General features: G+C 45.6%; 1 protein-coding gene across 1 annotated transcript in view; it reads right to left on the bottom strand.

Moving 5' to 3' along the window:
* MEI1 (meiotic double-stranded break formation protein 1) overlaps positions 1–14,291 on the bottom strand; it is a 39,175-nt gene that overhangs the window by 6,586 nt on the left and 18,298 nt on the right. Inside the window, exons 16-25 of the mRNA XM_056341699.1 lie at positions 13,929–13,989; positions 12,613–12,710; positions 11,645–11,819; positions 11,387–11,534; positions 10,549–10,821; positions 7,310–7,475; positions 5,100–5,204; positions 3,303–3,413; positions 2,531–2,712; positions 82–163 (exon numbers count right to left, since the gene is read on the bottom strand). Coding sequence (XP_056197674.1) covers positions 82–163; positions 2,531–2,712; positions 3,303–3,413; positions 5,100–5,204; positions 7,310–7,475; positions 10,549–10,821; positions 11,387–11,534; positions 11,645–11,819; positions 12,613–12,710; positions 13,929–13,989 — 1,401 coding nt within the window. The remainder of the gene's footprint in view (positions 1–81; positions 164–2,530; positions 2,713–3,302; positions 3,414–5,099; positions 5,205–7,309; positions 7,476–10,548; positions 10,822–11,386; positions 11,535–11,644; positions 11,820–12,612; positions 12,711–13,928; positions 13,990–14,291) is intronic.

Raw genomic sequence — 14,291 nt, forward strand, 5'->3', positions numbered from 1 at the left:
AGTCACCACTTCTCCCTTGTTGCTTGTAATATGGTACTAGTGGCTGCTTCCAGTCAAATCCCTGTAACAGATGCAAAATACCTAACAGTAGGATTGGCTTCTTCTTCCTGAAGATGACTGCATTCAGGACTTCCGTTAGGTCTAGAGAGAGTGTCTGGTGAACCTAGACGAGAATGAACAACAGTGCTCATTTGGACCAGGTAAAAAGCTCCTTTACATACTTCCAGTCCTTAGGCACTACCCCACGATGACCACTGAAGAACAAGGATCAGCAACAGGGTCTCAGGAGTCTGACTCAGAAGGGCGAGTTACACCACTGGGCCCTCAAGTTTCACTCACCACCAGCTGCCAGCCATGTACAGCTTCCAAACCACAGTGCAACTTGTGTGCCTGTCACGCCCTCACTACTCCCTGCAGGCTGTCTGGGACATGGCTGTCAAGACTGCTGAGCACATGAGGTAGCAAGAAGAGCCATCACCAAACACGGCTGTACCTTAGTCACACAGCGAGTCAGCAAGACTGAGGAACGAGGCAGTCAAAAGTCACCAGTGACAAAAATCTGTCCCTGCCTGCTGGAGCTGGGAAGCCTGCAGAGAGTCCAGGGTTAGGAACTACAGCATAGGTGAAGGAAGCAGAGGAGGTTAGGGACTTGGGAACTAGGGGAAACAGGAAAGGTGGCCTTGAGAGGGCAGTCTGCAACTGACACAGCAATCCAGCAGATCTGGATCTGGCAGAGCCCCAGAAAGGTTCAAGCTCTTCAGTAAGGCAGAGAGTTGGCATGGGAGGGCAGGCATAAGGACCACAGAGATGACTCCTTCAAACCATCTTCTGAAGACAGAAATGTTCAACAGAAGAGCTAGGAGTACCTCCTGCAACAGGGTGACAGTGATGATTTGTTTGCCAAAGGCTTTAATAGCCTACCATCCATGACCTGTGTTTATCCACAGGCTTCTACTAAAGCCAGTAGCAGTGACAGTTAAGCCACAAGCTTGCTACGGCCAGGCAAGTCCTCGCTATTAATGTAGGAGATGAATGTGGCCATTTCTCGGAGCCATTGTTTCCCTCTACAAAAGGGAGGGGAACCTGCAGGGTCAGGGAGACAGCCTGGCATCAGCTCACATTTACAGACATGAAGGCCAAAGGCTCTCTTACAAGGGCCTTCAGGATGTTTTGTGGAGCTTCAGCTATACTGAACAGCAGAAAGCAGCAAGAGAAGTGAGTCTTCCTTTTATCCCCTCTCTCCTTTTCCCTCAGCAGACCAGAAACACTGAAGCAGCCTTGAACCACTTCCATTTGCTACCTGTATCTGTAGCTTTTTTCCCCATCACTGGTGCAAGGATTCTGGAATGCACATCATAGCACATCAAGCCAGTAAGGTATCGCTGAAGCCAAACAACAGGTTTATAAACCGCTAAATGATTGCACTTCAAGGATCGATATGAGCTGAGTCACTCCCAGAAGGTGAAGCTCAACACTAGCCACTAGAATTTAATCCCTTTTGGGACTGGCACAACACTGACTATGCAGACACAGCCCTGACTTGGAAACTGAGAAGGTAAATTGTAGAGCAAGGATGGGCAGGTCTGACTACGCATCACATAGTAACACAGCTGACAGTCCATACAAGTCCCATGCTCTAAGACCTAAGCAGAGGCAGCTCACCCGTGAAGTGACAGGTGCAGACTTTGGTCTGGGATGGCCTTTTGCAAAACATCTTCTCTCAGCATTAGAAAACCAACACTTGTCCCTCCATGCAGATGCTCACGTGTGGTTAATGTGGTTAATGTGATTACACATCTGCAAATAGGTGTACCACCTCCCAAAGAACATGCTCTGCTGGGCATAAGTGCAAGAGCAGAGCTCACAGCTCATGACAGGCTGTTTACCTGCATATCAAGAGAGGGAGAAGCGCCTGGGTAGATACTTCAAAAGGTAACATTATCCCCTGTGTTGGCATTAGAAAGTGCTTCCCTTGAAGCTGTAATTCTAATATCAGCTGACAACTCCTGCTTAGATGTCCTGTCAGACTGCAAATCATCAAATACAATTACAGCTGCCCACACTCATAAGAGCTTGCTAATATTGAACACTTACTTGCCAATAATAGGTTTGGATTTTGACTGCTCCACTATTGATCGTTTTAGTAACAAGAAAGTACCTTACAACATGGGAGCTGTGTCTCCCACCCCCCAGCCTTCCCTTGAGAAAGGCCTTAAAATGTATTTTGCTCTGTCCTGAAGTGGGAAGTGATTTGGATTACGAGGGCTGTGTATGTACTTTCCCCCCCAAGAATTCTGCCCCTCTCTTAACTCTCCAGTGATTCAGGTCTCAGCCTTCAGCAACATGCTAGCTTCCAGTCCTGCTTCAGAAGCGCAGCAGGGAGTAACTTGTGGATGATAGCAAAAGAGCAACCAAGGCAAGCAGATTCCAGGCAAACCACTTTCCTCTGCTAAGGAAGATTTTTTCGAATTTTTTTTGTTTGTTTAAGGTTTAGCCATTCCCTGGATCTGAACACTAGAGAGGTTCTAACCTCAGTATTGTAGCGGTGCTGATAAAGTAAGAGGGATGCAACCAACAGCCATCCAGAGCACAGCAAGGCATCTTCAGATGACAGGTAAGTAGGTTCAGAGGGAGGGGACCACAACCAGGTGCGCTCTAGAATCTTCTGCAGGAGCTCTAGCAAGGGCACATCGGAGAGCAGCACAGCCACTGCTGTGTGGGAGAAACATAATCAGAGAGACTGATGGGATGGCACAGGTTAAACCAGCTTGACAAGCAGAAGAGAAGCACAGAGCACACCCCTGCTGCAGTGAGGCAGTCTCAGCTGCCATGGCTCATCAGGGTAAGGCTACCCAGCTATGCTGGTATTCATCTCCTCCAGCAAAAGCGACTGCTTGTCCAGCTAATAAAATGACTAGCCTTCAGCTAACACAGCTGGAAGGTTGGTTAGAGCTGTTCTCTGTTATTGTTTAATTTTTGAACCATGGCAATACCAGAACATTTCGAACAAGGCACCAAATGCCCACTGCTGTGTTTTACGAACAAGAAAAATACAGTGGTTCTGTCTCTCAGCAGCCAAATTCTTGAATCATCAAAAGGCAGCAAAAACAAACACAACCAAAAAAAATCTCTCAACCTAGAAAACCGCATCCCAAATACAAAATGGTCTTTGTTAACTGTGATGCTGCATCTGGAAGGGGAAAAATCTCCCTTACCTGCTGAGACAATTAGAATACAGTCTCTTATGGCCACGCCACAACCTCACTGAGGTTAACTGAGAAATCAATACAATTTTGCCTCACCTCTCTGTTGACTACAAGGTGTTGTCTGATGAAGGCTCCAGTACAGAAAATTCAAGGATGGCTGCAGGAGGTCAGTGTCTGTCGGCCTGCATTTCCCACAGAGATTACTGACTGGAAACAAAAGAACATGCATAACACAGACACCAACATAACAGAGCACCTCAGCACAAGAAAGAAATCAGTCAGTGAGGAGAGAATTTGGACAAGAGTGGTACAACTTGAAGTAAAAATGAACAGAGCATGGTACGCACAAAGCAACAGGCAGCTGCCCTGGAGTGTTTGTTTTATACTGGACAGTGCAGTGGAGGATGATAACAAGGAGCGGGCGAACAGAAAAGGGTCTGTTAAAGGGCATATACCACACTGGGCAGAATCCAAGAGCAACAGACTGTAAGTTACCTGTTTCCACAGAGTGAGTTTGATCCTAATACTAGGTCAACCACACACAGCCACGTGCCTGTATCACATGGTGATCAGACTGGGGAATGGCATGGTGAGCTGTGCTCCTCCACTCTCACCAACTCTGCTCACACTAGGAATAAATGCGCCGTGTTTGCTGTAAGCACAAAACGCTTAGGAACAATAGCAAGAGTTTGAGAGGTAAATTCAGGTCTCAGGGCTCAGCAAAACTGTCATAAGAGATCTTTTGAAGAGTCTTAAAGTCTGAGTAAGCAATTCTCAAAAAATGCAAATCAACACTCCTCCCCACACCTCTTCCATCTACGAGCTGGTTTCACATAGGCCTCATCAGAGAGTACCTTGCACACTCATCCCTGAAGGACGTAGCCTGGGGAGCCAAGCTGGGAATGAAGGGGGTGGCTGCAGCAGGGAGAGAGTTGCGTTGAAATATACAGAACAGAAAGCAAGAGCAAAAGGAGCTTGTGACTCCTGGGAGCAGCTGAGCTGTGCTCTGAATCTGCAGCAGTGAGCAAGGCTGGTATAAAGAGGACAGGCTTCTTTCACACCCCCAGTTCCCTTCACTAACAAATGTCTGAGAAACACTGTTTCTTTACAAGGGCAACACAGGCAGCCCTGAGACACAGAACATTTCAAATTGAAGGGGATTGTCCTTCAAAGTCTGCTGGAGAGATCAATTTGTCAGAGCAGGGAAGAAATGAGAGGATAGATCAACTGAACTTCCTCCTAGTAGCTATTCTTTTTCATAGCCTGCATGAACCTCCAATAGCCAAGTAAGAAGGGAGAAGTTATCAAGTAAGGATCACCAGATGAGAGAGCACCTCATGGTATGGTGAGTAAACAAACACAGCCCACTCCTCTGTGTCTCTGAGGTGGAGTGGGCAAGTCCTGCAGCTGGTTGTAACCCATATGCTCTGGACTCACACTCCAGGGAAAGCCCAGGTTTGCTAGGCTGCTGGTCCCTGGTGGCTGGTACACAGGACACCTCTGTGGCCTAAATCCCACAGGATTGTGTTAGCAAGTGTGGACAAGAAGGGATGATTCAGGAAGCACATCAGCAATACTGTCATGTGCCAAGTCAACAACAGTCACAGACCCTGAAATCATGTCATGGCCAGGGGAACACTTTGGTCATCTTGTGAGGTTTCAGACAACAAATGTATCGTAAAAGCAAGAGGAAGAGAACCTGGGTTTTATTGACTGGACTGATAACCAGGGCTCTTTACAATGTCCTGGCTATGAAAGTACCTCGAAGCAACCATAACTGTAATGCAAGGTACACCTTCTCTCAAAGGACAAAGAGCCAGCCCCTAATCATCTTATGGAACAATTAACAAACACAGATCAAAGCCCTCTGGGAGAAGATAGACGCTCACTCACCCTGATGAAGCAGCTTGAAGTCTGTGCTGTCCAGCTCCCTCACACCCTTGCTCCGCAGCTGCACCAGGAAAAGGAGGGTCAGCAAAACAGGCAGGTTCCTGTTAGCTAAGAAGGGCACAGACAGCTTAGCTTGTCAGTGAACTCTAAACTGTTGGATGTTAAAGCGTGCCAAGAACTGCTAATTTTCTGGCTCAGGAATGACAGTGGATTAGGAGAGGAAGTATTCCCCCTTTCCACATGCACACACACAGAGTCCCAAATTCACTCTCTTCTCTGCAGTTCCCTCTGGATCAGGCCCCCTCCTTGCTGATGTGGGTTGGCCTGAGTTACATGCTGGATCCTGCCAACACCGTTCTAGGAACAACCAGAAAAGAGGGGGGAAAAAAGGAGGCCAGGATCATTTACACCCATAGTGAACCTTGTAAGAGGCATGGTCACCAACACTCAAATCGATGCCACTAATAAGCCAGAAGTCATAAGCCCTTTCTAAGTGCCCTCTTCCCATTTATTTGACCATCACTGGCAGCCCAAGCTCTGACAGCAGCCCAGCACCTTAGAGCACTTGGCTGCACAGGGTTTGTTCTCTTCCATCTTGTGAGGCTGGAAAAGGCTGTCCATCCCGCCCCACAGGGCAGATCAGAGACAGCAGAAGTGAGAGCCCACACAGCATGTCTGTATGTGAGGAGAAAGGAGCTGCTTAGACTACCAGCTCCCCAGGGCAACCCCTCCCTAGTATATTCAGTCTTCTGCAGCACTGTAAACAGGTAAAGATTTTGTATTGCGTATAGCAATACCTACAGCAAGCAAGCCTCCAGAAAATATCTTCACAAAGGCTCAGGAATTTTCAGTTTTGAGGAGGAAACATTCACAGGCATCTTTAATGTTAATATATTCTTGATGGAGTCCCACTGTTGGGCCACCTTCTTGTCTAAGAGCAAGCTACTGTTTGAACAGGGATGTGGATCCCCTGGACTTACCTGCCCCAGACCTCACAGAGAGCTGCCTGTGGGCTGGGAAACAAGGAAGTCATGTCTCCAGAGTACATCTGGTGTTTGACTTTATCCATGGGGCTGCCAGGGACTCGGTTAATGAGGAAGAGGAGCTGGGGATATTAGTGGCAGCAGAAAGGCTCAAATCTTGCAAAAAACCCTCTAGCCTAGTGTCCTGTCTCTGTCACCAGTGGTTTGGAGTAATAGATGTGACTCCTGCAATAGGGAATGGACAATTCACCTCCCTGCAGCCTCTGGCACCCCTGATCAGCAACAGAGGGACACCACAAGTCCAAATGGGCACAATTCCAAACAAGGTCAGATCTAGCAGATGCCAACATAGCCTTCTTCATCCATAATCTTGTAGCTTTACGCTCCACCATGCTCCTGCTTTAAATCCTCCCTCTTCTCCAGTCTACTGATTATCCTGGAGGTAAGGCAAAAACACTTTCCCTCTTGTTTCCATCCCAATGGCTGCACAGCAAAACACCCCAAATAGAGCGGGGCTGTTAAAAGTGTCAGCGGCCCTCTCAGGAACAAGTAAAAGCTGTGCTGGGCCCCCATCCTAGGGGGGGGCAGGGACATCCTACCACTGCTTGCTCTTTCAGTTCATGCTCACAGGCTGCTTTGCACAGCACCTTTCACAATGGGACAACAGTCCCAACTCCACAGCCAGGACTAGTAAGGAAAACAGAGGGATTTCCCCCAGTTGCAACTCTGCTCTGAGAAATTTAATAGAATTATGAGATTTGGTGATACTACGGTTCCTGCTTGGGGATCAGTATCATGAAAGATTCAGATTATCTCTTCCCTTGGTCTCTGCGCCCTGGGAACCCAGCGTATTCAGGCACACCTTGCACACAGAAAAGGCAAAAAGGAGGACCTTTTTCAGTCACCAGTTGAACCCCTGTTCAAGTTGAAAGATTTACCAGCACAACTCTCCACTTGAACACTTACAGCAGTATAAGAAAACCTTGCCTTCATTTAACAATCACAGTTTGAAGCCAGAATAACCTAAATTAGAAAAAGACCCTCACTTCAAAATAAGAATCTCTGGAAAAGAAAACTAAAACAGTACAGTTCTGTCTGCAAATTTCCTCATGCAGAAGAGTACTGAAGCTACATCAGCAGTTCAAAACCAATTTATCCTGGACTGCAACCCCTCAGCCATCTACCCTGCTAGTTGATCTTACAGCAAAACCAAGTCACAGCGGAGGTCACCTTGTAAAGAGGCTGAGCTGCTCTCTACCAGCAACTGCTGCAGAATCTGAAGGAACTGACTCCGGAGGAGGTCACAGACAAGAACATCCTCATTTCTTTCCAAGAAGGTCCTTAGAGTCATCAACACCTTCCAAGCCACCTCCACAGAGCTTGAGCAGACCAGGTCCTGTGAGGGAAGCAGAACACACATGACCTTTCTGCCCTGATTAGGCAGAAGTCATTGCTATTTAATACTGTTACGCTAATCTGCTGCCTTGGGAAACAGCCTAATAAAAGCACCATTCAGATTAAGTATGTTCTGATTAAATAGAGAACTGAATAAAGCAGTCGCCTGAATAAAGAACTGTCATCTAATAGGCACCTCTGAGTAATATTCCGTTTAAAGGATGCATTTCACTATGTAAATCCTGTCCAGCACACAACTCTAGGGGTAACATACATTTAAGGTCAAGATTTTAGACAAGTGGAATCCTAAAGCTAGTGCCCTGTTTCCAAAAGCACAGAGCCTCTGGCACTTATGGTCTCCTTGTTGTTTAGAAAAATCAGGTTGCATATTGAAGATGCTTACCTAAAATCAAGCTTGTGAGTCAGTCCACAGTTACTCATTTTCAAAAGGCTGGCAGCCTTCTACCTGCAGTAGCAACATAACAGCTAAACTGCACGATATGTACATAAACCAGACAAGTAATCACTCAGTCACGGAAAATGGAAGAGTCACGTACACCACGTTCAGCCCACGAGCATGCTTCTTGACTACAGAGCTCTGTCTGGAGTCTCTGCGCTGAATCCCACAGCCAGTAGCCTTAATTTGGGCATAGTTCTGTTGTTAAGGTGTTTAACATTAAATTCACCTGCACAGATGTACAGATGCACTTCCATAAAGATTAGGCAGAAAATGTCTGGTGGTGCTGACATAGTATGATCATCTCAACACACATTTCGTCAGCACTACTTTTCCTTTCCTCCCTGAGTAGTCCTGGCTACCGCACTGCAAATGGTACAGCTGAAAGAGGTAAACAGAAAACTGGCCTCAGCAACCAAGCCTACAGCCTGCCACAACCGCCCACTGTGTTTTCCAGCTGGCTTCTCCCTATCACACAGTAGTCATGCATCCAGGCTGGGATGATGGAGAGGAAAAAGCTGTGGGACCCCATACCCAAGGAAAACAGTTAAGGTAAGAACAGGTTGCCTGTGCCAGAAAATCCTCTCTAGTTCTGAGCCTGATTCTTGACCATATCTGAGACCTCCAGGAATAACGGGCTGGGAGACGTCTGCACAATCAGCTCTGCTGACATAGATTTGCTCCATATAACATTCAGGAATGTAACCTAACGTCAGTCAGCCTACCTCCATTCTCCAAAAGAGTGGCTCAGATCTGGAGCATGAAGACAAGTGGGACAGTGTGTGATCACGACTACATTCCCCCCAAGATGAACACACAGCACAAAATGGCACTAACCAAAGGCCACAGCCTTCCTGGTCCTGGAAAATGCATCACTGTATTAACATCTTCCTTCCTACTGAGAAGCTCAAGGTCTCAGAAGAAGCCACTAACCATCTGTTCTATCTAATCCAGACAATTATTAAAAGCAGATAAGTGAATAAATCATCCTTGGAAGGATATTCAGTTTTGTTTCACTGTACCATGCAGAGGCCTTTCCATTTTACTTGTGCATTCTCAGGCTGAGGTTATTCACCTCATAAGTTTTCTGTACATCTACCAGTATATTTATCCCAGGATATTGCACTGTTTTATTAGCCCATCTAAATTCAGATTGATTATGCTCTTCCCGAACTGAAAGGTGAATTGTCAAAGCCTGTGATTTATTGCAACTCACTTTAAAGATCAGGACAGAGCTAAATTAATTTATTTCTGCAAGAGCACATGGCAAGACAGTAAAGGGAAAGCAGGAATGCTGTACCATTCAGGGAAGGAGCCACTGTTTCTCTTTTGCTTATTGACAGCCTTGTGATGTATACATCTGCTTCAGTTTATGGAGTGAAAGGTTCCAGAACTACTGCCAAAGGTAACAGCATAGTTAACTGATAATGTCAACTCATTGATCACTTTTACTAATGCTCTGCAATGGTATCAAATGCCTGAATGTTGCTACCTACTCTGCAGTATCACCCTAACTGCGAAAGGGATCTTGCCCTATGCAAAAGCCCTCCTGTCAGCCATTTCAGTAACCTGAGATACTGAAATTTACTTCATAGCCTCTTAGATCAGGAAAAATACATGCCAGTCTGTAATGCCCGATGGGAATCCACTCAGAATCAAGCCTCGTTTCTTCACTGTCTGCTGACATGGGTTTCTATTCTCAATGATACATAGTTTTAATTTCTCTAACAGACTAGAGAAGAACCATCACAGCTCTTAGCTTTTGTCCTTAACAGGCAAATCTTGTGGTCTTGTGTGGAAATGTTAGCAGGTATTTACTATGTGACTGGCTGAACAGTCATGGGACAAGTGGCCACTGACAGGGAGGGGTGACAGGGCAGGTGGGAAAGGTGGAAGTGAGAGAAGGCCTCTGAGCAGCTGTCAGGACCTGGATTCTGTCATCATTACATAAGTTAACAGAGCTTATTATACCAGCTAAAGGCAAACATACTAGTCCTGCTACTTCAAGGCCCCCTTCTCCCCTGCACTGATTAATTTTCCCTGTCCCAAGTTTTTTATTTTGTCTTTTAAGAGCAATAAAACGTGCTACTTGCAGTCCTGAAAACTCAAGAGTACTGCAAAAATCTCTGACAAGACTCTCCAATCAAAACCAAACAAGATTAAACTCCCAAGCAAACAGAAAGCTGTGCCTTCAGGACTTGTTCTCTGCACCCTGCTTTTTCAAAGTTCTTTGTTTGTCATACCCTTCTCATCTACCAGTAGTAAACCATTGCTCCCATTAGCAAAACAGCTTCCTGAAAGGCTGACAGAAGAATCTGGAGTACCAAACTGTGTATCTGGATAGAGAAAGTAATAGGGTTTTTCATGGCGTACATTAGCAACACCCATCAGATCCCTTCCCAAACTCTCTAAAGATCCCTCTCTAACACAGTGGATGGATGACAGAGAAAGAGCTAACACACATACACAGTCCCACTTTCCATACCAGGCTTCCCCAGGAGGTGGAAGCCCTTCTAGCAGACTCCTTGGCCTCATAACAACACTAAGAGCTTTAGGAACCAAAAAGTCCCCTAAATCAGGGCCAGGGTAGTAGCCTGTCCTTATGAAAGTCACATACCAGTAAAATAAGTAAAATGCTGGAATTGCTCTTCAGAATGGGAAGTACCAGGTTAACACTGTTCAGCTGATCAGACACACCAAAACCAGCTTCTTCAGTCTCAGGTTGCTTGCAGTCTCCCCAAGAAAACCAGAGTTGAAGGACTTGGCGTCCAAATCTCCCCATAAGCTCAGGGTAGTGCAGGAAGAATTTCAGCAGGAGAGGGCAATGGACATAGACCAAGCTCAGATCTGGAAGATTATCCAGGATCCTCCTTATGGCACACAATGACCTCTGGTAAGTGCAGGGGAGGGAAAGGGGGAGGGGGAGAGAGAACAAAACAATCACTAGATACTGAATATCAAAAAGCTGAAGTGATGAGAGTTTACTCTGAGAAACAGTCACACTGCCTTTTAAGTAGACAAATGTATCAGTTAAACATAATTTTGTGAAGCCTATTTGCATCACAAAGGCTAAGGAACTTGTAGGCTTTGTACAGCACTCAAAGCTGTGCAGCAGCAAACAGCCATATGGGAACACTACAAAACCTGCTGCAGAGGCTGTAGATGTGTTCAGGAGACTGAAGCTATGAAATGTATTATATTCCATACGTGAATTCATAGCCTATCCAATGCATTTACACTTCCCACACATACACAAGTTTATTCAGTCAAATCTATATTCCCTAGTGGCTTTTCATAGTTAACTTCCCAGAGTGCAGATGCACAGCACACTCTTCACTCATTCACCACTCACCACCTACGTCAAAATACTTTCTGCAAGAAGGTTGATGGGAGTGGGGAGAAACTTTAGCTTTAACAAAAAGAGCCCAAGAGGTAGCAACGAAATCTTCTTTTACCATGTCCAGGGCTTTGTCTTTGTCCTGACAGGCAGCAAGGAGGTAAAGTGCAGCTCTGAGTATGTATGGAGGGGGACAGTCTCCATGGTCCTGGGCTGACAGGAGGAAATTTCTTATGGCTAAAAATAATTCTGCATCTGGGACAAACCTGCGTTCAAGGAGGTTGGAGTGGAATCAATAACATTAGGGATGCCTTACCCTCCAATACATGATACGTAATGGTCACAAAACCACTTGCCTTGTATACTCTTGGCTCACCTGTCCCCAACGGTGTAGGCAAAGTATAAGAGTAGTATGAAGCAGTGCTGGTGGCTGCAAAGAGACTGATCCAAAGAGAAGGGCTCAGGGGTTTCAGCCAGGAGGAGAAGGCTTTCAGCAATGGTGTAGTTTAATTGAGGCAGACCCTTCTGCAGGAGCTCAGATATCTCTTGCTCTAGAAATAAAACTAATATGAGCAGGCAGGAAGTGAGGAATGTCTATGACAAAGCAGGGTGGAACAGAGGGGTGGAAACATCTGCCTGCCCTAATTCAAGCACATTAAATTAGGGAAGCTCCTGATGTAAGAAATATCAAAGCCAACCTACTACCCCACAACCTGCATACAGCAAGCGCACCTCTCTGATTTGGCATGAATGGAGATGTGAGACCTGATGTAACAGAGCTGGCTTTAATGATGAAAAGACATTTCTGTCTGAGGTTCCCAGGTCTTTGCTGATGCTGCCTGTATGGTGAACAATCACTGCCAGTGGGAAAAGTGGCTTTTGTGATGCAGAAACTTTCATCTCATTCATTAGGGACTTACTTATTATGGAAAGTTAACAGTATAGACAGGAAAGCTTTATAGAGTATGCCTGAGGAAAAAATGACCTTAATCTGCAGATATGGGTGACTATGTGGCAAGTAATATTGTTTCAATTAAGCCATGCACAGTTCTGCTAATAAATGTCACCACGTAACCAAAACGATAGGCAGATGAAACACATTCTTTCAGGTAGGGTTCCAAACTCTTCAAAAGGCACTCTCTGAGTGTTACTTCCTTGCTGGACCAGCTTAAAAAAAAAGCTGGGGAAAAAAATTATATTTCTAGATAGAGCTTATGTGTATCCTCCATTCCCTCTTCCTTTGTCTTTTATTATTATTATTATTATTTTTGCACCTATTGCCTAAATAGAGGGTGGCAGGGTCTCAAACTAAATGAAGCAATTTGTCTCTTTCCCCACACTTGCCCTCCTGAGAAGAAGTTCTTTCCTTCACGGTGGCAGAGTAAAGGCTCAGGCACAAGCTGCAGAGGAAGCTGGAACAGGCCTGATTCAAGGCAGGGTTACTGTGAAGAAGAGCAGAAATATACAGTGAAGAAGGCTAAAAACATCCTCTTCATATCTCTAATATCACACATTGTCTGCCAGAACCTCAGTTTACTGAATGACCACATACAAGCACCTGCCCCATCACAGAAAGACTCCAGGAGCCAAACTGGGCTTCCAGGAAAATGAGGAGCTCCTAACGACATTCAGCTCACATATGTGGTGGGCGTGCATGGTAACAACAGTGAATGTGTTTGCATACCTTGGGACAATATGAATATGGTGGGGTACTCTCAAAATCATCACACCTGGTATATACAGGGAGTCCTGTAAGGGCAGGACTCCTAACACTGCAGGGAATGGGAGGTGTTTGAGGGTGCCTCCCCATACTCAATTCCACCGGCAAACACCAGTAAGGAGATTTTGTAGCAATCATGTTTCCAGCGATGAACAATGAAGAATGCAAAAACGTTAACTAAAAGGGTGAGAACAGCTCTATTTCCAGGTACTTCTCTCTTCTCCAATGATTTCCTTGCAGAACAGGGCATAACCAAATATCTTCACTCTGTAACCCTTGGTACTCCACACTACTGTATTCAGAGGCCTAGATCACTCCCCACACACAACCATTCACAGGCGTAAATCTCCCCACTCTAAGTTCCTGGACTAGGGGTGCTGTATATTTTGTTTACTCTTTTAATGAGGTGCAGTCACAGGAAAGAGGAGGTAAAACATCTCTGCAGACCCCCAGAGAGTCTCCTCAGGTGCTCCTCAACATAGCCACTGATACAGAAGACCCTTTGCAATGTATGCTGTTGAAGTCTTCCTTCTCCGTCACATTTCTTATATGTTACAACACCACAAGGAACAAATATAGTGGTATATGTGCCTAGGAAGCCAGAGCTCAGATGGAACTGATGCTGCTGTTACATCTTTTCAAAACTCCCACTGATCTGACTACTCCAAAGTCAGGCTACTTTGTCTCTCTCTGCACGGCTCATGATAGAGCACAGAATTCTCACAATGCTGTGTAAATCCACCTGCCCCTTCCCAACTGCTTCTCCCTTCTCCCACGCTCAGCTTTGCCATTGTTAGTTACCATCTACATTTTGCAGAAATACAACCACTCTTGGGTCTTTCAGCCTCCCATATTGCCTCATCAGGTGCATTAGATAAGGCATGATCTGCTTTCCTATCTGGAAATTTTCAACTCACTCACAATACACAAATCACAATACCTTTGTAAAGAGCAAAATCTGGCCTTCAGTTCCAGAGTCAGTCGGATGAAGGAGGAGGATGCTAGACAGAAAGCAAGACAGAACATGTATGACAAGGGAAAAGAGTAGGCAGGTCCTATAACCATCCCCACACATCTCCATGCAAACCTGGTGAATAGAGCAGACCATCTCAGTAAGAATACATAGGCTTTCTCTCCCAAAGCAAACTACTCCAGGTTTGGTTTGGAGGGGAGTAGCTGAGATTCATTTGTTTTCTCAGGATGAGAAGGAAAGATTTGCCAGCTTAATGTATTTGGAATAGAGGAATTCTCTACATCACCTCTCTGATGTGCACAGAGTAAGGAATACACAGAATAAATAGGA

This window comes from Falco biarmicus, chromosome 5 (genome assembly GCF_023638135.1).
Source record: "Falco biarmicus isolate bFalBia1 chromosome 5, bFalBia1.pri, whole genome shotgun sequence".
NCBI classification, from domain to species: domain Eukaryota; kingdom Metazoa; phylum Chordata; class Aves; order Falconiformes; family Falconidae; genus Falco; species Falco biarmicus.